This window comes from Periplaneta americana, chromosome 16, assembly GCF_040183065.1.
Source record: "Periplaneta americana isolate PAMFEO1 chromosome 16, P.americana_PAMFEO1_priV1, whole genome shotgun sequence".
NCBI classification, from domain to species: domain Eukaryota; kingdom Metazoa; phylum Arthropoda; class Insecta; order Blattodea; family Blattidae; genus Periplaneta; species Periplaneta americana.
The window spans coordinates 134,196,261-134,223,705 of record NC_091132.1 but is presented as its reverse complement, the minus strand read 5'-3'; the positions used below and the strand labels follow the sequence as shown (position 1 = coordinate 134,223,705).

At 35.9% G+C, this 27,445-nt stretch overlaps 1 protein-coding gene across 1 annotated transcript in view; it reads right to left on the bottom strand.

Annotated features, from left to right (window-relative positions):
- Positions 1–27,445, bottom strand: part of LOC138691230 (zinc-regulated GTPase metalloprotein activator 1-like) — a 344,216-nt gene that overhangs the window by 186,896 nt on the left and 129,875 nt on the right. Inside the window, exon 7 of the mRNA XM_069813038.1 lies at positions 7,927–8,013. Within this exon, the coding sequence (XP_069669139.1) occupies positions 7,927–8,013 (87 nt within the window). The remainder of the gene's footprint in view (positions 1–7,926; positions 8,014–27,445) is intronic.

Below are 27,445 nucleotides of genomic sequence, written 5' to 3'. Positions count from 1 at the left end.
AGACTGGATTAATCTTGCACAGGATAGGGACCGATGGCGAGGTTATGTAGGGCGGCAATGAACCTGCGGGTTCGTTAAAAGCAATTTGTAAGTAAATAATATTTTATAACAATTTTTATAACTTTTCAAGTCCTCACATTGTAGCTCTTTCAATAAGTTTAGATGTATACCTCTCTTATCACGTCTTGCAATCCATGGTTTACCCCTGACCGGATATTTATTCATGGTATTATAAACTTAACGCGTAAATAACAGTATAAACAAATTGTAAACTTAACGCGTAAATATTAGTATCAGCAAATCCACGGAACGCGTGTTCATTGTTGTGGAACAAGTGTTAGGAGAGATTTATTCCTAATTTTAGGTCATGTTTGATAAAATCTTCTGAAAAGATTTTATGTAGTGTAATATACCCCAAATCCTATCTTTTATCAAAGATCGTTGATGTAATATTTTATCATAATATTCTTTGTCAAAGAACTTTGATAGTGGAATAGCAGCCTCACAGAGACTGTATTTTCTTCGCGATGCACCATTATTTGGACTCATCTTGAAAAACAGAAATCAAATGTTTGAAACAGTAGCTGATCGTTGATCGAACCGTACATACAAGCACAAACCCGCGCCAACTCAATTCATAAGTAACTGATAGAAGCGGAAGCTTGGGCTCATGCTTTGATACAAACAAGTTCACCGCACTAAACCGCTCCACAAGCAGTCCGCCGCGACCGTGCGGTGGTGCAGGGTGACGGCACGGACTATAGTGGAACACAGACTTCTGAAGTGTTCAAGGTCGTACGTAGTTTCGGCCGCTTACCCACCCTCCTCACGGACTTTTCCCTTTGCAAGTTACACTGCAAAAAATAATCTCGTCAGTCTCCTTGTGCTCACCTCGTCAATTCTTTCTTGATCGTCTCAGTTCCTTTAAGGACTATAGGTTGTTTATAGTTTACTAGTGAGCGTGTCGTCATTTGTGAAAGAAGGCTTATGAAATAGTGTTGTAGTAACTCGAGATAATCAGGAGAAAGTAACTGAGAAGACGATCAGGAGTGATTAAATGATTGGGACGAAAGTGACAAGAGATGATAAAAAAAGATTTAAGGCAATGGGAAGGAAAATAATATCCGGGACTATTGGGTAGAATGGCAGACGAGACGGCGTGAAATAACAGATTGCTGAGAACATTTTAATAGGGAAATAGCTGGAAGGACAATCAGAACTGAAATAATTTGATCAGAGAAAAATTAATGAAGAAACAAGTGTAGGTGAAATGAAGGGAAGAAAAAAAAAAGATTGACGAGATTAATAATAGGCCTAGTAAACTGTTTGGAGGGACGATCAAGAGGAAAATTAGATGATGGACGAGACTATGAAACGGAAAATGAATCATGAGACGGTTAGGAGAACGGAAAGGTGGGCGTGGATCATTTTGTAGGGACTCAATCGCGTCAATACATTTCTTAAAATGTTTAAACTAACACCAAAAGCTGTTCCCATAACTCTGAGTTTTATTGTACATGGAAGAAATAGCGGATGAGTCACTGCTAGAAAGATATTAAAAATATTTGTAAACATAGAAAATGATCTCTTTTTTCTGGCTACTCAAATTTAGACTGTGAAGCATACTTGAAGCATAATAGTATTTATTAAGCACAAGTTATACAACTTTCAGACTTCTTTTTATTTGTTCTGGACTCCTGGCTTAGGATCTCGCAGAGTGACGGTGATTATGGAACATTGGTGGAATGACAATGATGAGGGGAAATGGGAGAATTCCGATAAAAAAAACCCTCGCGCCCACTTTGTTCACTATCCAGACGGGGATGGAACTCGGGTTACCACGGTGCAAGGCAGAGAGACTAATCACTCGGCCACAAGTTATTGAATGCTTGAAAAAGTGTCTACATATATAAAACAGAATAACACAGCTTAAGTTTAGACAACTCTCAGCTATACATATAACACAAAAGAGCACAGCACAAGCTTAGACAGGATACTGAATTTCGGTTTTGTCTTTGCAGTGTAGGAAGTTCAGATTTTTACAGTAGAACGGTCCCCAGCCCATTAGGGTGGCAGGAGGGTGAGTAAGTTTGTAGTAAGAAGAAGGGAAAGTGTGTGACCTTGACAACCATAAATGCTTGTGGACGACTGTAGTTTCGTGCGACACTGCTTAGCCCGTTGCAGTCAGCGGTGGGCAAGCCCGTGGACTTGGACCAATCTGCACGACTCTGCCACAGATCCGCCAATTGTACTCGCGATAGCGTAGGTTTTCAAGAAGTAGCGATATGATTTCGTACATCTCTTTCAGGTGCTTAGAATATGAAACCAGTACAGTACTGATGCATATCTGTTTATTTTTATTTTTTTAGTAGGTTATTTTACTACGCTTTATCAACAGCTTAGGTTATTTAGCGTCTGAATGAGATGAAGGTGATAATGCCGGCGAAATGAGTCCGGGGTCCAGCACCGAAAGTTATCCAGCATTTGCTCATATTGGGTTGAGGGAAAACCCCGGAAAAAACCTCAACCAGGTAACTTGCCCTGACCTGGAATCGAACCCGGGCCACCTGGTTTCGCGGCCAGACGCGCTAACCGTTACTCCACAGGTGTGGACATATCTGTTTATGTTTATAATAATATTATTTAATACCTTCAAACTTGTCTTAGATGCGTCTATGAACAGTCGCCATGCTTCATTGCTATGTTCCATCCCAAGGGTCATAAGATCTTGAACGTCCGTGCAGTAGCAAACAGTGTCACTCATTGCAAAGAACTTCACAAGTTTTGTGCCGAAGTGTGAAGTCGTTATACCCGGTGCAAGGAAATTAAATTCTTTACGACGTGAACCGAGCAGTTCAGCTTGGCCTTTTGTTAGTGCTAGGTCGCATACAAGATCGCAAAGTTCAAATAAATATCTTCTCCAGGTTGGTAGTAGTCAGAGTCTGAGTCATTGGTAGGAGATGAAAGAGAACTTTCTTCTTGCGTTTCTTAATTAACTGTGTATTTTGCTGGTGCTGTTGTATTGGACAAGTGACGGGATCATGTGGAATTGGTTTAGAAACTGAAGGAACATCTGGATATTTTACAGATTCACGAGTTTTGTAGGAGAATTCGATGAAATTTGCCAAAAAGAAATAATAGTCTGTCGTGTGGTTGCTTGACTCACGCATATCATAGGAACTCCAAATTCCAGATGGCTGTTGTTCTTCGCCTTCCTTATCCAACCGCACAAGTTGCATGCATAGATCAAACCAGATGAACTGTGGTGCCCACGACTTACCACTATCCACTTTCGAATCAAAATATAGTTCATATGTTTTTCTAAGAAAGAGCGTAAAAGTCTTCCGATGGAATTTGTCTGTTACATAGCCACACACGTATCAAAACACATTTGGTGAAGTTCTACATAATCTGCAAAAAGGACAAAAAAAAAAAAAAAAAAAAAAAAAATTCGACGAACCGTGTTCCATGTGAAAATAAAATTTCGTCGATAATTTCAAAACCTCACGTGATAGCGCAAAACGGTTTTCAGATTTTAAATCCGCATGAAAAACTACATTACAAACAGTAAACATCGTGTCAGATATCTACCGCTTGTTTATCAGTGTAATGAAAAGAGAACACAACATTTGTTGTCCTTTTGAGAACTCTCTGTAGACACTTCCAGAGGCGGCACCTTTAACTTTTACTACACACTTCTAGATTGTTCGTGATCATATTGTGATCTTAGTCTATAAATTATAAAAAAGGTGGAATGACATAATCGGCTTAAGTTCACAGCATAGTTCCGAAGTATTCAGTAAGAGATTATAATGAGTGATTATGAAGTTAGTAAAGTCCTGTATTAAAAATAAAAGTTGAAGAAGGCAACACGAAGATTTTTCCATAGCAAGTAGGTATGAAGAACTTGGTTTTATTATTATCATCACAAAACTTGAAAATAAAACCTGCGCAAAATGTACATTTTGTGGCTCGATAATTTAAAACATAGGAACACAGCGTATTCAAGCACACAGAAGAGTATGTAACTTATTAATTCACTTCCATGAAAATAATATTATTACACCATGTACAAAATCGTGTAAAAATTAGTTTTTCTATGCGACGCAAATTACGTGTGGTTTACGAAAAAAAATCGTATAATGTAATTCACGCGGTCAAACCTGCTGTTAATAGATCGAATGCGACTGCTAAAGAAGCAGTGTGTAGGTCTACATTTCTTCTGGATCGAGAGTGGGAAGATTTTGTGTTGCGTAGTATGGATAGATAACACAGGCTGAAGGGACGTCAAGATTAGAACATTAGTATACAGCTAACTGTAATTAAGTGCAGTTCAGTTTAATTCGTGAAAATGCAGTAGGGACTACTATGCATTAGAACACAGAATCTTCATTTTCATGACTCAGAGCACACTGTGTTTAGTACAATTTTGGGGTAAATTGTGTTAAGTGCAATATTACTTCTTAGAGACTGTTAGAGGACGCTATTTTTGAATTGCTTTTTGACAACAATCACTGTACCAGTTCACTCTTACATTTAGTTAATGAAATTAGTTGATAAATTGCCGTTTAATTAGGTTATAACGATTAAAAATTAAGGAAATTGTACTTACAACATGTGTACACTAAGCCATCGATTTATGATACGTAAGTTATATTACGAAGAAATAGTACAAAATGTGTCGTGCTATATTTCTACGGAAATCTGCCAGTCAACCATCTGATTTAACAATCCAGAATTTAGTAAAGAAGATGAGATAAACCGGTTTAAATAAAAAAAGAAAGCACATAAATCGCGTTCTAATTGAAGACAACCGTCCACGCCTGTGGAGTAACGGTTAGCACGTCTAGCCGCGAAACCAGTTGGCCCGGGTTCGATTCCCGGTCGGGACAAGTTAACTGGTTGAGGTTTTTTCCGGGGTTTTCCCTCAACCCAATATGAGCAAATGCTGGGTAACTTTCGGTGTTGGACCCCGGACTCATTTCACCGGCATTATCACCTTCAATCTCATTCAGACGCTAAATAACCAAAGCGTCGTAAAATAACCTACTAAAATAAAAAAAAATGAAGACAACCCAAATGACATAGACTATAGACTAGAACAGTCTCTCAAGAAATCTACAAGGAAGTTATCTCTAAAGCAGGTGTATCCAAAGACATCAACTGTGAAAAATACGAAATTATTAAAACTAGAACCTTAAATGCAACAGACCATATGAGTCATTCCATGTCAAATCGAACACCTACGAAACATGACAACTTAATATTTGCTCCATTTTTTTATATATTCTATTGATGAAATGAAATAACCCATGTGTAATTTTTTCCGTAAATTTGGATGCAACGTATTATGAAAATGGTTATACTGAAGATTCTATAAATCGTAGAAATTTTGTATTTATCATTTTAAAGTGCAATAATTGCAGTATTATATACTAATTTTTAGTGTTCAATCAAAACATAAAATGGGCCCCTTTTAGGGGGTTATATTTTTTAAATACGTTTTCACGTATCAGGGACTTCTAAAAAGGGGAAAAAATATAAATATATTCTTTGAAATGTTTTACGTAGAACTGCGTTGGTTTTAGAACTCTATTCGAATCAGAAGTCGCTCTGCAAATAATTTACTGATGGTGTGTTCGGGTCGGAAGGCTCGGATTGAGTGAGACCGCGCGCCGGAGCATGCAGCTGCGACAGCAGCAGTGAGAGTGACTAATACATTATCAGTGGTGCGGTGTTACTTTACGTAAATAAACAGATAACCTTTAGTTCTAAAAGCACGTAATGTCCCTTCAACACTTAGCAGTTTCCCTTTAATTTATCTAACAATAATTCCTAAGTCTTTCGAAGTAGGTATCGTGTTCTGTTGTGTGCATGTCAAATCAAACACCTGTATACGAAACGTGGCCATTTAGTATTTGCTTAAATCTTCTAAAATATGTTGTGCAGATCAAAATAAGAGGTCTGTAATTTTTTCTGGGATCATACTTTAAAATTTTACTATTTATACTCTTTTAATTATATGACAAATTCATCCACGACGCAGTATGAAAATGTTCATTGTTAAGATTCTATGCATCATAGACGTTGAGTGTTGGTGCCATCTGAAATGGGAAGAAATGAACTATTATATTAATTCTTTTAAGTATAAGTTGAAATACAAATGGGGTTGTTTTAGAGGGTCACTTTTTAAACATAATTTAATATTTTTTTTATAACAGCTTACTTTAAAAACGCAAAAAAATATACGTACAATCTATTATATTCTACATAGAACTACGTTGGTTTCAGATTGATTTCGAGTAAGAAATAACTTTAAAAATAATTTTTTGAAGATGTGTTCGCGGTGCGCCAGTGGTGCTACGCATACTGTATCGAGTGACAAGAATCTGACCTTGGACAAAAATATTAGAAAAACATTTCTAATATTGTTTTTAAATTTTTTACCATTAGTGAACACAAAAAACATAGCAATATTTTCTACTCAAGATACCAACAAGCAAAAGTGGTGCTAGGTACCTTACAACTTCATTCTTTTGTTCCACTGACAAAATCTCAGGCCATGATAAAGAACTATTCCCTTCAAAGTGAGAGCAAAGTGGTGGACATTAAATAGAATTAATATTGTTTGTAGTTGATTAGTTTTAAAAGTCCAGTGTTGTGTAAACTGTAGTTATTTTCACAAGTATATATTTTACAAAAACAATATTTAAATACAGTACTGTGTTATGTAAATTACGTAAAAAAGTGATATTCTGATCGTGCAACACTGTAAAGTGGTCACACGACTCTCATCCGGAGCTGCACCAGCACATCATCTTGCAACAGTACTTATGCAGCCCGCGACCTCAAGACGCGCAGCTTGGTGAGTCATTTAATTATTCTTCAACGGCTCGAAGTAGAGTTCTGATTTTTTTTAAGGGCGGTTAAAATAATTTCAAGGTATTTAAGGATTTTTTTCTGTAATTTTAAACTCGCTGCCATTAAAATATATTTTTATACATTTAAATGTTTTTTAAAACAAAGTTAACAAACTTATATTTTTATATTATTATGCGAAGAATAAAGTGTATACTGTCACCTTAAAATTGAGACAAAGAGCAAATCTCTGTGATGATTATTAGTGGAGATAATCACGTTTAACAATAATGATGCGCGACCTATTTCAGAATCTTTGATAACACATATCTACTACAATAATCGATATAGACAGCAATAATAAAACCCTTATTTATTTTTTCAATCCATAGAATGTGTAAAATTTGTTTTATCTAAATCGGAGATATGAAAGTCAATTTCAAGCTAAATTTGTGCGATTTGACGTGGAATGACTCATATACGTAGACCAGTGCTCAGTTCTATCGATGGAATGAATTCCAGCGAGTCTAGAAATCATTTCAAAAGATGTCAAATGTGCATTGAAAGATGGTCGAAAGTTCCAGCACTCATTTATAGGCAGGCCAATATAATTATGTATTACATTTGAAATGTAATGTATAAGGCAAGAGATTTAACTGACAAAATCTGATCGCTCAGCGAGCTGTTACTTGCCTGTGTCACTTTTTGAACGACGCCGTACTAACAATAAGCGAAATCTGTTCCCAGATATACACCAATTATAATGGAACAGGTATCTAAACACTTGTCTTATGAATTTTCTACTTCCTGTTTTATAATTTTTCATTAAATGATCCATCTTTTTTTTTTACTTTTTTTTTTTTTAACATCGCCCATAAGAACATCACATCGCCTGTAAGTTTCTTCTTCCTCACTTTTCTATAATAAAATGCAGATAATAAAAGGATGTTATATTTAAGTACTACGGTATTTACACGTTTGGGCTACTACGTTAAAAGTAATTTCGCCATTTGAAAAGCCTAGTCTAAAACTACTGCATATATAATGGATGTGAATGAATTAGCCTACCTGATCTCAGATTTGAGTTCGTTTAACTGAGCTGCGTCCACCAAGTCCACTTTGTTAACGATAATGATATCTGCCAGGGCCACCTGCCTGCAAAAGACATACACAGAATAACTCAAGTAGACTATAGTCTACCAATATCAAAATAATATTACAACTAAGTAAAATTACTATTTGGCATTAGAATGATGTGAAGATATGATAAGTATAGACAATCATCATAATCATTGCCCACTAAGAATATACTCCCATACTTAATGCGCATATTTCATGTTTCCATAAATAATGTAACTATTCCATGTGACTGGAAATCAGCGATAGTGGTGTCCATACATAAAGGTGGAAATGAGGTAGATGTCGGAAACTGCAGACCGATTAGCCTTACATCTGTCGCATGTAAAATCATGGAAAATTTTTAATATCGGATTATATTCGTCGTGTTCAAAATGCTAACGACTGGTTTTACAACCAGTTACGAAAAGGAGAACATTTGATTGTTTTTAATCCGCCCGGACCCCGGACAAAGGCCTAAAAAGGAGGATATGTCCGGACAAAAGAGGACGTCGGGTCACACTAGGTTGGATGATCGTCCACCTCTGTTTCGGAATGTGGACGTGAGGCCAGCAGCCGGCTGGTCGGTCTTGTCCCTTCATGGACTGTAGCGCCACGGAATTTTTCATCTGTCCGAATAGTATCTTGCGGATTATAAAAACACGAACACGTTACGAGCGTGATACAGCGGAAGAACTAATTACACAGGTCTATACACTACATATTATAAATATTCTTCTATTACAATGGAATGTAAATTATAATAATAAAAATAATAACGTGTTAGAATAACAATACGAGTATGCTTCACGACGAAAGTCTATATAAAATGTATTTTTATCTTTTAAAATTCACGGATTAAATTGTATTACACATTGTAGTTTTATACACAGAGCACATAAAGACTAGTTGCTACATACAAGCTTCTCTGCTGTCAGCTGATCATTTAGAGGAAACAATTTTCCCTCTGTTCCATCCGGTTTGAGATAAAGTCATAATTTTCTCCCCTTTGTACATCTGATAAAAAAAGTTGCCTACTATTGCAATATCTCTGGGGAAAAAAAAGTAACTCCAAATGTTTTGTAGACAACTGCATCATTTGTAATGTTCGTGTTTTTGTGATGTCTGCTTCAGGCTCGACGAAGCAAATCCGTTTATCTGCTTGATGACGATAACAGTGTTCTCCCTCCTCTGGTGTGGGTTTCTGGGCCGAGCAAATGATATGGTAACCGGGTTTCCTCTCTGCTCGGCTCGCCGCGATAGTAAATGTAATCTCGTTATACGGTAAATCACAGTCTGGGACTCTAGATAATACAATCAAGTTCTCCTGTTCCATGGTCCGATAGTACATACAGGCAGATCTTAATCCAATCAAGTTTTCCATACATAGCAGCTAGATTGAACTAGGCTGTATACAATATATCCATTACAAGAATCCCCAGTTGATTGTAGCACGATCTGCTTAAGACCCTTCCGTATCGGTATTCCACTTAGTATAGCATTACGACACGGAACGGGATGCGCATATCGCAACGGAGGGAGATCCTAACATTATTTCTCCAGCGTTTTGTAGCCGTGTTTTCTCCTATGTTCTATAGACAGTTCCATGCGCACAATTCTTGTAGATCAGGGTTGCCATATGTCCCGATTCTCATATAAAAGTCCCGAGTCCCGCTTCGATTCGAGGCGGGACGCAAAAAATCCCTCCAATTTTATCGTTACCTGGTAACTATTTCGTCCTAGGCCTAAATAATTACAAATAATTTAAATTAATTTTTTTTAACAATGTCGATTTTCATATTGAAAAAAAAACTAATATTTTTGGCAAATTTAAGGTTTATAACAGCTAATTCGGTAATAAATATGATATTTCTAAATATTTGAAAAGAGACGTTAATCACAAATGCATGGCACAAAGAATGGAAAAAAGCTTGCTGAAAATGCTGAAGTCCAGTGATAAATATGTAGGAAGCTCTGAAAATGTATACTATACGGTATGTTAAATTATTGGTTTGGAGCAGTAATATGCTAAGTCATAAAATAAATATGAATTCAGGTGTCAGTAAATTTTAAGTCATTGTTATCAATTAATAAACATTGAAATTTAAATATTTTGTCACATCTGCTGCCATTTTTTGGAATTTGTTCCTTACAATTAATAGAAAAACAGCTAGGGAAATCTATTAGACAACTAATTAAGTCATTACGTTAATGATTTGGCATAAGATATTGCCACAAGTCTGCCAGAGAAACGTGATGTAACTTACAGCCAGTTAAATATTATTTTCTACTTGGAAACATAATATATCTACAATATGTTTTTCTTTATTAAAATTTCAATTTTGAGATTCATGTTAGTTTCTTCAACTGTATTTAAAGGGATATTTTTATTACCTTTTTTTGTACAGTCATGAAAATGTCAACTCTGCCCATATTCATATCATTCTTTCTTTAAGACAAGTACTGTATATTATGTTGGAAGAATTAATGTAGATACTGTATAAAATCTGGCAAACCTGTTGTAGAGTCAATAATTTCGTGGAATAAGAATAAGCCTACTACAAAATCGACGTCTTAATTATGTACCTTATGGAATGCCTTTTTAAATGTGTTAAATCTATCTTCATTTTAAAAGTAAATCTGTACGAATTATACCTTTGTGATTGAAACGTCACAGTTTTATGTTGCCCTTTTCTGCCTTTTAATATAAATACCTAATTTACAAAATAAATGCTTTTTTGCCTTTATTTGATTAGTTATCTATTATTTATAATTTATTATTAAAATTTGCCTAATATTCTAATTTATTTCTAAAACCGCTACAATGGAAGTGACTTAACCGAATGTATATTATTGTCTTTCAGTCAGTTCATATTCTCTTTGTAACAATGAGTGCTGTCATGCAAAAATGTGTAACAGTAAGCGTTTTAATTATCGCTTGTGTTTATTTGACAAGGCAACAATGAGTGCTGGTCTAACGTTATTTTTCTTTCAGTTTTCATTGCGACGTTGTTGTATCTAGCTAAATATAACTTCCGGTCTCTGCTTATCATGCATTTCAGGTTCACGAGGCTCAAACCCGATCGACGATAAAATTCTTGGCGTGACTTTTTTTTCCAGAAGTTATGAGGCCTATGCGGCAAAGTAAAAAATATGTTCAAGAAAACATTACTTATCTTCCTCGCTCAAATATCCCTGTTTTGTAGACCTGTGAGAATGCTGCGATCTCTAATGTTTCATTTTTCTTTTTATTTTGCGTAACACAAAAATTATAAATAAAATAATCTCCCGTAATTTGGAGTAAATCGTCACTGTGTGCTTTCATTTCAAATAAAGGACCATTAATATTTTATTAAAATTAATTTTGATGTGTATAATTTCCAGAGTAATTTTGCTTTACACACGGCAAGACCGAAACCCTTGTTTCGTTCGATATCAGAAAGTTTAAGCGTGTACTTTCGTAAAAATCTCGAAATCCATTACTTGAAGCATCACAATACTTTACTTTTATTCTTCGTATAATGAAAAAGTAAATAATAATAATAATAATAATAATAATAATAATAATAATAATAATAATAATAATAATAATAATAATAACATGAGTGTGCTTCAAAAAGTAAGGTAACAAGAGCTATCATGGACAAACTTTTTTTCAAGGCAGGTATACTGATACACAGTAGTAGGGCACTGGTATGATTACTTTTCAACATAGTCACCATGTCTGTCCAACATTGTTCCAACGGCAGACCCAAGGCATAGATGCGCCATACAAGAAATCTGTGTCAAGTCCCTGAAGCCACATCATAATGGCTTGCTGAACGGTCCTATCGGTGTTGAATCGCTTACCGGTACCACCCAGGTGCTTCTTCAACGGTGCGAAGACATGGAAATCACTTGTTTTCAGGTCGGGGCTGTAGGGAGAATAGTTCATTACCTCCTACCGGAAGCGCCATTTCCGTGACATGACATTCGCACCGTACGCAAGTTGACGATGAATTTTTGCTGGTGATGTGCCCTTCAGACGCAAAAACCGGATCACACTAGGTACAGTATTTCCACGTTTGACTATATTTCCGTGCTCGCAGCCATATTACAACTGATATTACGAGGGTCCGACGTAACAAATGCGATCTAATGGCTGTGTTATAAAGCTGTGGTCCGCTGCTGAGGCCCTGGAGGAAAATTAGAACATGAGGGGGAATATGTCAAACGTGAGAGCTCTTGTTACCTTACCTTTTGAATCACCCTCAAATAACATATTGAAATTTTTTCATTTTTAATTGAAAATGTACATGACTTGGTGTTGTCTTTTATTCCAAAAATTGTGAGAACCGAGAAAAAAAATTAAGGTTAATATTCATAATCTTTTTCTGCCATAAGATAAACCGACCAATAAAATGGTACAGACATGTCTCTAAAAATTATTGTCAGAGAGTTGATTTATTATTTACACAATTTTACGTACAATAGAAAACTTATTAAACAAAAAAAATAGGGCACGTAATACACACGCGCGCGCAGGAAAGAGCATTTCTGCAGAGGAATTACAGCAAATGTCCTCACTTTCCACTTCAAAGGATAAAAAGGTTTCTTCAACTTCAAAGGGTAGAAAGAACCAGCCAAGAAGGAAGAAGCTGGAATCTGACAGTGAAAGTGAAGCTGGGGAGTCTGAAATTTCTTATGCCTCTGAGTCCTCTCTGAATATTTCTGAGGAACTAATTGAAGACGTTCCATTGAATGGCCATGACTACATCCCAAAACCAGGTGACTTCGTTAGCAGTAGAATATGAAGGCAAATTTTGGCCGGGAAGAGTCAAGTCAACCAAGAACGATGGAGCATATGTCAGTTGTATGGCACGCTATGGACTGTCTTGGAAGTGGCCAAAGAAAGAAGACTGTATCTTCTACCCAAACAAGGACATTACATTCCCAATAAGTCCTCCATCAAAAATGAGTACAAAGAGGGCTTTATATCGTGTGCAAGAACTAGAAGATAGATGGGGAAAACCATTGAAGTAAAAATATTAGTAAAAACTTTCAAACAATTGTTTTACAATATTTATGATTTCTTATCTATGGTTTTTTAAATCTTGACCAATGTTTTTTCTTTTATGTTCGACTGTGTTTGATAAGTTTCTAAATTGCATTATTTTTCAAGAAAATTTACAATTTGTTTGCATTAAACTGTGTCTTTTTTACTAAGACATGTGAGGATGTCATGTACTTCCAATAGAGTCTCTCAATTGTAGTCCAGTATTGATTTAGTATGGAATTTTCCACTTGCACCAAAGTTGTTAACATCATATACAACAATGGCCCAATGTTTAATAAAGAATATATTAACAAATTCTTACCTTACACTTTTTATGACTTATAGGCTTAAAAATAAACAACCTGCAATACCTAGACACACAAACAAAAGGCCGTTGAAAAAATCCTACTTCAATTAGATAAACTATAAGTTAAAATGTCATAAATGTGGACCATAGTTGCGTAGTTTTACGGTATGTGAAAGTATCTATGCTAAATTATTTTGCTGAAGTAATATAGCAGTAGTCGTTATGAGATTGAAGGAAAGACAAGATGGTTCTGTTTTCCGTAGAAATGTTACTTTTCTATAGGTGACAAGTACCAAATATAGTCAGAAATCCTTCCTCGTCACAAAGAATTAAAAAACCAGACAAGATAGTTTACGCATAATATGCCCCTTATCCTCCTACTGAACGGTTACTTTCAACAGTGCAGCTGAACCAACATATGAACCAACAAAAACATAGCCAATATGTTATTCAATGTTTCTGGGAAACTAGTTATTAGGACAGACTCCACCGCATCATTGTCGACATTATTAAGAACTGTGCACCGAATTTACACTTTAATATATTCCTCTCCGTAAATTATGTAACAGCAAAGTGAGAGATTATCTTTTAAAACAATAACAGTAGTAACCACGAAAAAAAAAAAGTGAATCGATGCTATGTCAAGACCAATACTGACATTCTGCAAAAGAAAGAAGAAAAATATATATATGGGTTTGGAAAAAAAGCATCCATAATGTAACTAATGTAGTGATGGGGACGATTGTAGAGGATGCAATGGGCTTAATTTTTTGATAAACTGCATGTTCTTGAAAAAGTTAAACACTCTGTAATATGAAGGCAAAAGCGAATAGAAGGTACTCAACGACCACGTGCTTATGCTGATGACATTGGGCGCCATAAATAGGAATAACAATATAATAATAATAATAATAATAATAATAATAATAATAATAATAATATTTATTTGAACGATTATAATAATGGTTTCGCACTCCCGATGAACCAAAAGCTTGTGGCCGGGAGTGGAGTTTACATCGAATAATGAAAAAGTAATATCACAAGTTTAAGCCTACACTAAAATAATTATTTAATTGTTTAATTTAAATAATCATATATATGTAAGCAAAAGTAAAGTGATGAATATCAAAATAATAATACAAAAAAGAATAATATAAGAAATACAATGAAATTATATCAAATATATGTAAGCAAAAGAAAGTGATGAATATCAAAATAATAATACAAGAAATACAATGAAATTATATCAGGTAAAACATAGAAGGTTCGGTTAACTAGAAAGGACAAATAATAAAATGAAATGAAAAATATTAAATAATGCAATTGTAAAATAAATGCAAAATATTATGCAATAATATAATGGAGTAATATTTATTATACACATAAATGATATTTTAGTTTTAATTGATTTATTGAATTTTGAAAGATTGAAAAATTCCTAACTTAGAAAAATATATATCTATATTTTTTTTCAAAAATTTCATGTAAAGAAAAAATGAAAAATAACAAAAGTGAATATATACATAATACTAATCAGAATGCCGACGTTTCCTGAAGGCGCTGAATATTCTAAGGATGGTTGACATAAAATGCTCTGCACATGTCTATCACTGAAGTAAGTTTCCAGATGTCGATCAAGTAGATGGAAGTGCGACAAAAGAATTGGTGCGACATGCTGACGCGACTGCTCTCTCTTTTGCAGCTCCTGAAACGTCTTTACCGCCTGCTTCAGTCCTTATCAGATGGGAAACGTGGATCGAAGTATGCAAATACTGCTATGAACACGTCAATGTGGTGAAGACCACAGTCGAATATTTCGACAGAAGTGAGTCCATCAGAGTAGTGCAGGAATAGTTTTCTGATTGTTAAATTTTAGGAAAACTCAATTAATATAGTTGATCAATAAAGACAGAGATTGACGTTTGCAATAAAATCTATAAGTATAACATATTTGAAAGAACAGAATTAGTTCCATTAAATACGGCAGGTGTTAATATCATATTACCTCACATTTGGCTACACTGCAGGTTGGTATGAAGGTTTTTTGTATTTTTCCTATGATATATGACGTGTAAGAAGCGGTACAGAGCAATCAAAATATCTATCAAAACTGCTTCGGAAACAAGGTATGGTGCAGTAACTGAACAGAGATAGCTATGTGGAGGCCTATACTCTCAGTTCCATAAATAAAGAAGCCTGCCCTCACACAACTTCTACATCAGTCATGTCAACTGATGCACATAGGCGCAAGCGCGCGCTTTAGAACTCAGAAGTGCCTGAGATCTTTACAACGGAAAGGAAAGAGACAGACGAAAGAGGTGGTATATACCGCTTGATCAAGCTATATACAGGGATGGCCAGCACTGACTCAATGGATAATAGGAAGAGAACTTATTAAAACTGTAGGCCTATCCATGTTAATTTTTATATTTGTCTGAGAAGTATAAGTGCATTATAAGAATGTAAGTTTTAATTTCAATGCTCATTTTTCACAAGTTTCCTTTTTTATTCAAAATGAATATTTTCTCACTTTCTTACAGAAAAGTGAAATTTTCAGATATGTTTATTTAGTAGCTTTACAGGTACTGAAACAATGTTTTCGTAAATCTAATAAAACTTATCGTAAATACGTAATATTGAAAATAATGTATTCAACATTTTGAAAATATTCGCATGGAAAATGTTTGTAAGGAAATGAATTAACAAAGCAACTACTGTTACATCATAAACAAAAGATATGTGCCCATGTGTTGTAAAAACGTCAGTTCTATAGTTTCAGCAGATTTCGATAAAATAATTTAATAGTCTGATGATAGGAAGTTGCGCACCAATATCACCTTAAAAGCATAATGCGATAATGCAAAATAGTACCGTCACAGTCTATTGTTTCTAGCACCCTCAAAACTCAAGCTTCGTGACTGTATATAGTAGACTGTGACGTTATTGAAAATACTTTTAAGTTATTATTTTTAATTGAGTGGCTCTGTGCCAGACTTGCCTAAACCACAATTACACTGAAAAAGTTAAAGAAGTCTAAACTTAGACGTCGTTTTTTTTTTAAAATACATGCTCTGAATTGGAAATTATTTCTGCTTTACCATCATCTAATATTTATCTTGTACATTTACTTTGGCACACATATAAATTATAATTTATAGTCAATCTTTGCAGAAATCAGAGACTTAAAAATTTGTGGGTTAGGCAACTCTGGCACTAAGCCACTTAATTGTACAACATCGTTTTAAAACATTTTAAAATCACAAATTCATTAACTGAACACAACATCTATAAATGTATGTTCTTATGTTATTAGCCTTAAAATAATAATAATAACAATAATAATAATAATAATAATAATAATAATAATAATAATAATAATAATAATAATACATATTATTATACTGTATGCGTTATTATTATAATCCGCCACGTTAACATGCAATTTACTTTGAAAGATTTTTGTTAAAAACAAAATGTTAAACAGACTACTTTGAAGTTACAATAAAAGGGAAATAAAAGTTGCAAAATGTCACAGGCTAAAACAAAAGTTATTTGTCTAGACAGAGCTGTCCAGGTGCGAAATTCATAAACAGTTTCACATGTATATTATATTACAAAACACAGGACAACAAAGTTTACCTCACACTTTGCAGAGAGTGTAATGAAATTAAATTTTAAAGAAGAATCCGCATGTGCTGTCAATATAGACAATGACTGTACGATGATAAAACGTGGCCCCTGGAGCTGCAATAACGTGGAAACGCAATTAGGCGCGTTGGTCCGTGTGTAGGAGAAGAGATGTTACTGCACAGAGATATTTGTGTGTATTTGTTCTGGCTGGGAGGCATGCAACAACCGCCGCTCATAACGACACACCGCCATGTTGACAGCAGCTAACTCAACAGCTTTCATCACAAGCCAGCTCGCTTAGAAGCGCCACGGGGTAATTCAGTCTCTCATCATTTAGTGTGTTTTCACACATGAAAACTTCCATAACCTAACATATAATTTACATCGTCAGGCCATGTATAGACGAAAGTGGAGATAATGCAGAGAGTTTCATAATAATGAGTTTATGTTGACTGTCAAATAGTTCAGGAATATTAACAACTCTTATCTACACTGCAACAGTACGATTCACCAGATCTTCTCCCTCCATTTCAGGCCTCGAAAATGTATCGTTCCGTTCTGATCTCAGGTGTTCTATTACATACACCACAAGCGATCTGCCAATTTTTCGTTTCAATTTTTGTTTGTATATATATATATATATATATACAGGGACATCGTTTTATTTTTACTAACATTTTTAATATTAACTTGCCTATACCTCTGAATCAACGCCGTTTGCTACCCCTTTCCACGACTGGAGTTCGATGATACTGGCGTAATATACAAACAAACCACTTTACTAGGTATAGGAGGGAAGAAAAGTAGTTCATCCATTTACGTAAACTAGGAAATATGGCGCTTTTGAGTTCGATCATTTTCATTAGGTTTTTGTTTAATCAAAATACAGTACAGTATTAACAATGAGTGTTTTTACTCACGTGGATGTATTCATTATGCAGTGTATATTATACTGTGTACAGCACATTAGCGTACAATATAGAAAATGAAATTAAATTGAAAAATAATCATAATATGGATATTTAAATACATTTTTTAAAATGGTGGCCGTTCATTTCGATACAGGCTTCAGTTCTAATGTGCTTATTATCGCACTATATAATATTGTACGTAATTCCAATTACCAGTTTTGTCCTTCGTATCAGTAACCCATGTTGAAATAATTCTATACCTACTCTATAAAAGAGTACCTTACGTACTGTAAATTCAGTCTTCACTTCTGCCCGATCCGAAAAGATAAAATTACTCAGACATACTATCTACTGTCCGTCCAAGTGGTTTTGTCGTCGGGTCGTAGAAAGGGAGGAAATCACGTGACAGTTAATTACTTAACGAGACCCTTTTATTTATTTTAAACAGTTGCATAATATTACGTAGACGTCCAATTCCTAACAGAAATCAATGTTCTCAGAAAAGAGCTAAGACAGCCCAGCCACTAGCTGGCGAATAAAAGCTGGTGGGGGAAACCAGGATACGACGTAGGCAAATGGACGACAGGAAACTCTTTCGTCACTGGAAAACGCGAACATATTTTTGTAACGTACTGTTCACTATGACTATATGCGGTCTTGAATCTGTGTGGAGGACGGTTGAACTTCATTAGTAAGAATGGGTGGGAGTGAAGTACATTAAAAAACTCAGGTACAATAAAAATTGAAGTAAAAATAAAATGATGTCCCTGTGTGTGTGTGTGTGTGTGTGTGTGTGTGTGTGTGTGTGTGTGTGTGTGTGTGTGTGTGTGTGTATTAGGGTGAAAAAACTTTGCTTGAAAAATGAAGGTGGCTAGTGCGGAAAAGTTGCTATTTGTGGCAGAAAGAACGTAGAAAAAAAGAAAATAGTAATTCGACAATATCCTGTGTCTCCGCATCAGCTCTAAAGTTTTGCGAGCTTAACGCTCTATGTCTGTTTTCAAATTTTGTTTCGTAGTGCAACTCTTCGCCTATTTTTTTTAAATTTACACTCAAAAATAACCCAGGGCTCACTACGAGGAGGTGGTTGCACTTCCAGCCCCATCCCTCTACCCACCCTTAGAAGTAGTATACTCCGGTGTCAAATGTTGATTTACGCTGCAAACTCAGACTTCGTTTCAAAGCTATGCACACTGGAGTGTAATTAGTTACCACTGCCACCGGGTAGTGTGAATACATACATACATACATACATACATACATACATACATACATACATACATACATACATACATACATACATACATACACTAAATTATGTGAAGGGTTACTACAGCTCACATACAAGCGGAGAATCTTATAAGAAGTTGTAAGTCATTGAGATTGAACAACAGGCCCTAGTTTCTTCCTTTCAAGCTCTACCGGATAATGGTCAGAATGAACGGCCTGATAGATCCCCAGAAGATACTCCTGGTCAGTAGGCTTACTAAGATCGAAGTTCCGTTCCACGTTAATTTTGTTGATCCAGGGTACTTCAATAACTTTGAAATTCGCCATGATTTTGTCTCACAATGGAGTAACTCTTCTCCGATATGTCCAGAACGTGTTTCTGGACCTGTAGTGATACCAGCAAGATGTTTCATGAGATAGCGGAGTCGAAGTTCATTTGCATGGAGAAGACAAATTATTCGTAGGATGGCCTGCCGATTTCCTTTTCGATGCACACCATCGATCCGTTCTTTCCTCATGTATTTGTAGGGGCTCCATCATAACCAAGTGCTGCTAGGGGCGATACATCTAATTTACTTGCCTTTAAAAATTGAAGCACGGCTCTTCAAATCTGATGTCCATGTCCAGAGGAAGGGGAGACATGTCGAATATACTTTGAATGTGGTTCTTCTAATAAAGTTATAATTATGCTCCTCTTCTTTTTCTCGGCGATATAATCGGTTGTCATTTTTCGCCTGTGTTAGTGCCTTGTCATTTCGACTATCAAAATATACTGTTTGAATGAACTTATTATTGGGTGTTTCTTCTTTCTGAATTTTATCTCCAATCTTCATTTCTCTCGTGATCATCTATTATAAGACCCTCATTCCTAGTAGATATTATTCTCGCGCTTGTAGCATAGCTGTCGCAATTAGAGCCACATCTCTCCTCGAGGTGCCTATCTGAAGGTTGCTGAAGATAATTTTGGTAGAGGCAAGCGATCCTGAGCACCAGAAGGCTTCGATCCGAAGTCAGAATACACACTCCTTCACTGTTGTTCCGAGTGGTGCGAAGGCGAAGACTCAGAGATTGTAACTAATGTCTGTTTTTCTCTTCCTCGGAATTCAAGTCGCACTTCTTCAGATCGATGGCGAATGGGCCTCTTCGCTTTTATCTCTTTTTATAGTGTCTTCGTCGTCACAATGTCGATATTATCAATAATCATAGTTCGTTAATTTTTCTGATCCATTAGAAAGGATATTCCTATCAATGGAACTTTCCTACTTAACTCACAGAGACTTTCCGGGTCCGGACACTTACAAGTGCATATATCAAACAATTTTGACCTTTATTAATAAAAGCCTATTCATGCGCCCTTGAGGTTAGCCCACTTCCTTAGTGCGATTTCAGAATATTCTGATGTTTACTATGATACTATTTCATCTTTTTCACTACTCTACGATTGCTGATGGTAGGAAGGCTTGCTGTTTTTCAAACCTCGATAAGTCTATCGCCAGTAACATGAGCGATGTATTTCACTGAAAGGTATTTTCCACCTAGTTCGTTTGTCTTTAACTCTCTGATCCAAAGAAAATGTGTTATCACATCTTTATAGGTTGGAAGTTGCAACTCTCTTATCGGTCCTGGTATATCGAACAAAGGACTCAGCAGTACGGCAAGTACGGAATTATTTTTTCCACTCATGACAACACGATGCATAAGAACTATTGCATGTACCACTAAACCACTGATATGATACACGATTTCACAGGAACAACAGCGATACAAACCTGGCCAGCGTAGCCTACGAAATACGACTGCTGGGCAGATTCTACCCTGACTGCCAGCATCCCTCTCTTCTCTCACTTCACAAGAAGATGCTGGTGGCAGATACTTCTCTTCTTGTAATATCTTCGCTAACTTTTAAAAGATCTGGTTAACGAGGGGTAGCTGTATACGTATGCAGACTGTCGGTATAATAATTTTTACAAATATGCGTTATAAATTCGAATCTTCAGTATTGATGCGGAGGCACAAGATATTGATTGAATTTAATTTTCTTTCTCCTGCAGTCTTTCTGCCACAAGTCGCAACTTTTCCTTTACTAGCCATCTTCATTAAATTTTTTTTTTTTTCGATACACCCTAATATATATATGAAATTAGTGAGATATGAAAATAAAATGTACACAAGAAACAGACATAATAACGAACATATTGGACAATGGTGTAATATGTTTTAGTACCAAGTATTAGTAGAAACCAGAAGTCTACATCGGACGTTTTCGCTTGAGCGCCAAGTAGTTCATAGCATAATCCGATAGGTAGCGCACATGCATGATGGGTAAAATTGTCGCGAGCGATAAATCCTCGAACGGTATAAGCCGAGCGTTAGACATTCGTTCTTGTTACAGTGATGAACTGTGTAGTAACATCATAGATGTTTATCATTTCAAAACTTTGCAATGTTTAACTAACCTCCCCATAGTACAACTACAAAACTTGCTTTAAAATGTAATATAAATGTTGTAGGTAAATGATTTTTTTTTTTTTTTTCCATACAGGAGTGATTTTGTTTTTACCGCACCTGATAGATGTTATTGGATGTAAATATAATTATTATAAACGGAGAACACAATTACGATAATGTAAGAACAATATCAAGTTTTCTAGTAATAATAATAATAATAATAATAATCTCTAATAATTATACATTACTAGGCCGACTAAAGAAGAAATCAAAGAAAAACGTATTTAATTAGCTTAGAGTGTAAATCTGCTAACAAAAAAGGAAATTTTACAGGGAAAACAAAAAACTGAATATAAATTAAGTCTGAAACTTTAGGACTAAATCCAAAGTACAGGTAGTGAAGTTTCAGAGTTAATTTATACTCAGTTTTTTGTTTACCCTGTAAAATTTCCTTTTTGTTAGTTAGCAGGTTTACACTCCAAGTCGACGATATGGATTAGAGATTGGGGTAGGGAGAAAAGATACAAGAGAAATCCATCAAATTCTACTGAGAGAACTTCAGTGTGAAGATGTGCAATCCTATGGGTATATACAGTGCCTAAATATTTAATAATGGATGGTGAAACATTTCACGTGATTCATAATGTCATATTCAAAATTTTGTGGTTTCCACAGACCAGGTGTACTTAATGTCCGCCATTTTCTTTCTTCTCAGTCACAGATTTTATCAAAGGTATGATGACCATAACTTTATCACAGAACTATGCTGAATGTGATCAAAGATGATATATTACACTGTAAAAGATTTTATCATATATATTTTATCAAACTTCTGTGACACAGAAATGTGATAGTGTAATATAGGCCTAAGACATCCTGCTTAGGACTCGCGTTACGGAATGCGCGCTGGTTCGAGTCTTCATCGGGGAAGAAATTTTCTCATGAAATTTCGGCCAGTGTATGGGACCGGTGCATCGTGATGCACTTGGGGAGCTACGATAGGTTGCGAAATCCGATTGCGAAAGCTGGGGAATCAATGTGCTAACCACACGATATCTCCATTCTGGTTGGATGATCGTCCACCTCTGCTCCAGCACGTGAACGAGAGGCCAGCAGCCGGCTGGTCGGTATGTTCAAGGGCTGTGGCGCCACGGATTATTATTATTATTATTATTATTATTATTATTATTATTATTATTATTATTATTATTATTATTATTATTATATGGTGGACAAACTTTGGAGAATGTTTCCTTCGCGTGCACCCGTTTCACCTGCTGTCATAAAATTATTTCTCAAAATTTCAGGACAAAAATAAAAATGAAAGTACTGTTTCATTATTCTTTCTCGAGACCAAATCCCTTGTATTAGTAACCACTGATGTCCGTGAAGACGATGCACAAATTCGGATCTTGAGATTATAAGTAGGCCTATATTATATAACATTATAACTATACAAGGTGAGAAGAAAAAACTCCGAATAGAAAAACGAACGGATGGATATATTCGGTGTCAAGGAATACCAAAATTTGTTTCAATCCAAATCTTGAAATCTGTTTTTTACAGCACTGTAATAAGTTTTTCTTACTAATAACACTGATAAAATAAAATACGGAATGTTCTTTTACAAATATAAGGGTGACACACTCTCGAAACTTTCAAAATTTATTTTCTATTTTACAGATTTCAAACAAATTTTCACAGTATGTTTCCATTGGCATTGTAGTGAAATAATGAATACAGTACCGTGATTAGAAATAATTGATTTCGTAGTTTTTGACTAATACATTTTCAACTATCTTTTTTAGTTGTTTGGATATCCTGTACTTTTAGTCAAATTTAATTATAAGATTATAAATAATTTAATACGTCTATGTGGTACAGAACAGTTAGAAAAATAACTCATAGCATAATTTTTCCTATATGTACTCCAATTTTGTAATTAATGCATTCAAAATTTATAATTAGAATATTTTTAATTAAAAAAATAAAAAAATACATATACCGTATTTCGGGACACAAACAAATCTATACAAAATCGATACTTGGAACTGATCTTGGGCATGGTGTCTATGTATCTGTAAACTTTCATAAAGATTGGACAATGTTTATTATAAAATATAGGATCGGAAAAAAAGCTCAAAAAAGGTACAGCAAACGGCAATTTAAAAGCAGACTACTATTTTCATTGTCCTGCCCACACAGACATACAAAAACATTTTACATTATCTTAGAAGCGAAATTAAACAAATTACTTTGGCAGGATGAAATTACACATAGTAATAGTGTTTTAAGTAAGAAAAAAATCCCGAAAATGTTCACATTTTTATCAGAGTGTCCCCTTATACCCCGAAAAGGCAAAGTATATGATTATGTTTCGTGACCAGAATATTGTACGAAATGGAAATATAAAACTGGAAATTTATCCTTTGAAGAGATGGAAAAATTCAAATATCTTGGAGCAACAGTAACAAATATAAATGACACTCGGGAGGAAATTAAACGCAGAATAAATATGGCAAATGCCTGTTATTATTCGGTTGAAAAGCTTTAATCAATCAATCTGCTCTCAAAAAAGCTGAAAATTAGAATTTATAAAACAGTTATATTACCGGTTGTTCTTTATGGTTGTGAAACTTGAACTCTCACTTTGAGAGAGGAACAGAGGTTAAGGGTGTTTGAGAATAAGGTGCTTAGAAAAATACACTATCTACCAAAAAGTAATTGGACACCCAGGATTTTACGTGCTATGTGCCATGTTTCGGCGGCTACTATGCAGTGGTATGCAGACAATAATGTTCACCGGTTGGACTGACCTGCACAGAGTCCTGATCTCAATCACATTGAGCACCTTTGGGCCGAATTGGACCGGCGATTCAGGTTTCGGGAAATGCAGCCAACTTCCATTGTCCAATTGTGTGCCATATTACAAGAGGAATGGCGACGCATTCCAGTGGACATCCTACACAAACTAGTGGAGAGCATGCCTGACAGGGTGGCTGCTGTTATAGCAACAAGAGGTGGTACCACGAGGTTCTAAAGGTGCAAAAACAGTGCCCAGTTACTTTTTGGTAGATAGTGTATTTGCTTGTTACGAATCCCTACAATAAGCCTCGGAATAGGACTGATTCTCTGGCACGACCACAGCAACGCAGAACTGCACGCATTGTATTCTTCACCTGACATAATTAGGAACATTAAATCCAGACGTTTGCGATGGGCAGGGCATGTAGCACGTATGGGCGAATCCAGAAATGCATACAGAGTGTTAGTTGGGAGACCGGAGGGAAAAAGACCTTTGGGGAGGCCGAGACGTAGATGGGAGGATAATATTAAAATGGATTTGAGGGAGGTGGGATATGATGATAGAGACTGGATTAATCTTGTACAGGATAGGGACCGATGGCGGGCTTATGAGAGGGCGGCAATGAACCTTCGGGTTCCCTAAAAGCCATTTGTAAGTAAGTAAGTAAGTAAGTGTATTTGGGGCTAAAAGGGATGAAGTTACAGGAGAATGCAGAAAGTTACACAACGTAGAACTGCACGCATTGTATTCTTCACCTGACATAATTAGGAACATTAAATCCAGACGAAGCACGTATGAGCGAATCCAGAAATGCATATAGAGTGTTAGTTGCGAGGCCGGAGGGAAAAAAGACCTTTGGGGAGGCCGAGACGTAGATGGGAGGATAATATTAAAATGGATTTGAGGGAGGTGGGATATGATTGTAGAGACTAGATTAATGTTGTTCAGGATAGGGACCGATGGCGGGCTTGTGTGAACAATGAATATCCGGGTTCCTTAAAAGCCATAAATAAATCCCCTTATTCGCTTGTGTATAATGATTAAATCGTAACTGTCAGTAGGTATTTGATTTAATTTCATTTTTCACTTTATAATATGTCTGCCAAAGACAGACATGGTTGTTCTCATGGACAGTGACTTGAATTATGGTACACAGAGCAAATACTGGTCTCGGATGAGAGTGGTGTTAAAACTGACAAGTGTCAAAGTCAGCATCTAGTCTGAGACTCAGACAGCGTGCTTGAGTGCACTCAAAATACAGAAGCAGCCAAAGAGGCGTGGAGAACGCCAAGAGAGAACAAATGAAGTTTGCAAGAATTTGACGTCAGCGCTTTTTACCCTTATGTAAGTAATAATTGTATCGGACGTATCGAGTGAGTGGCGATTAGAAACGAAGAAAAGACGATAGGTACAAGGGAACAATAGGGAGTAATGCTGGCACTGAACGAACAACGATATATATAATAAGCCAACCAAGGAGAATACAGAACTTTGTGAAGACATAAAGAACAAAAAATGTAACATTTCATCTATAAGATGGCACGAAAAATATATAGGAAAGAAGGGATATATTAAAGAGAATACAAAGAACTATAACAAAAGGATGAACTGAATTGACTAGAGGAATCGACCTTAACAACACAAGAGTTCGGTGGAGCATCTCTCTATTTTATCACCATTGCGACAAACCGATGACTCAGGCGTCGGCGCCAGCTCGCAGGATTATGGTTACGGATTGACCTAAGAATTTCTTGTAGTTGAGCTCCTGGGAATGTAACATAGAGTATAGCAAGAAAATGTGTATTATCGAATTTATAATTAGGCTATAATTTACTACGAGCCACCGGTGTAGCTCAGTCGGCTAAGGCGCTTGCCTGCCGATCCGGAGTTGCGTTCGAGCGCGGGTTCGATCCCCGCTTGGGCTGATTACATGGTTGGGTTTTTCAGAGGTTTTCCCCAACCGTAAGGCGAATGTCAGGTAATCTATAGCGAATACTCGGCCTCATCTCGTCAAATATCATCTCGCTATCACCAATCCCATCGACGAAAAATAACCTAATAGTTGATACAGTGTCTTTAAATAATCAAGTAAAAAAATACTACGGGGATTAGTACTATGTCCAGCGTCGTAGTTAGGGGAGATCCGGGCAAAACGAATAACCCGGGCAAAGAGAATAATGCCTATTTCTTTCAAACACCAACAGGTAGCGCTTTCTGCTATGTTGGGGAAGAATCCCAACCAGATTTTGCTGCTGGAAGTAACTTGTCATTCTAGCTAGTGAGAGAAGGAGTCAGCGTGCGTTTGAAGAAAATTGACTGTTTTCTTAAAATATTTCAAGGTAAGATAAACGTAAGTACAACATACAACGCTGCAGAAACTTTTTGTTATGTTACAGGCGATACGATTATTTCTAACGTGCTGTACTTACGAAGAAGATTGGTTATTGACGTTTATGTTTGTATAACCTTAAATGAAAAGCGAAATGGCGTCTGCGGGCAAAGAGAATAGGGCAAAGTGGATAACTTATCCGCTTTGCCCTGCCACCTTTATTTGACTACGTAAGTGTTAGCTGTATTTTTATATGTATTTGTCTATTGTAATAAAGCGTGTTAGATCACTTTACATAGTGGAGGCATTAAGTCACAATAATTAAATTATAAATCAGCAACACTGATCTTAATTTTTACTTGAAAAGGTCGTAATGTGTTTTTAGATGGTTTAATTTTTCAAACGGAAGACGGAACAAGCCAAATGGTCAGAAGAAGCCATGAAGAAAGCACTTGAAGAAATAAAATGTTCCAATCAGTGGTTCTCTATCTGGTCATACAACCATAATGTGTTTGTTGATGAAGATTTTGCTCCAGATCAACTTACAGATCGCCCACTTGAGACATAAATCAGCGAAACGACAGTTGGCTGAGATTTAACAAATTCTGCGGTGCCAGCTTCTTCAGCGGCTGAAGAAACAGTTAATGCTCACTCAGAATCAACCACCTCTCTGATGTCGGCATCTTCAGAGATTGAAGAAATATTCAATACATCAATTACACTCAGATTTTCAGTTCCGGTTACACCAAAACCCTCAACATCAACAGGAGAACCCAAG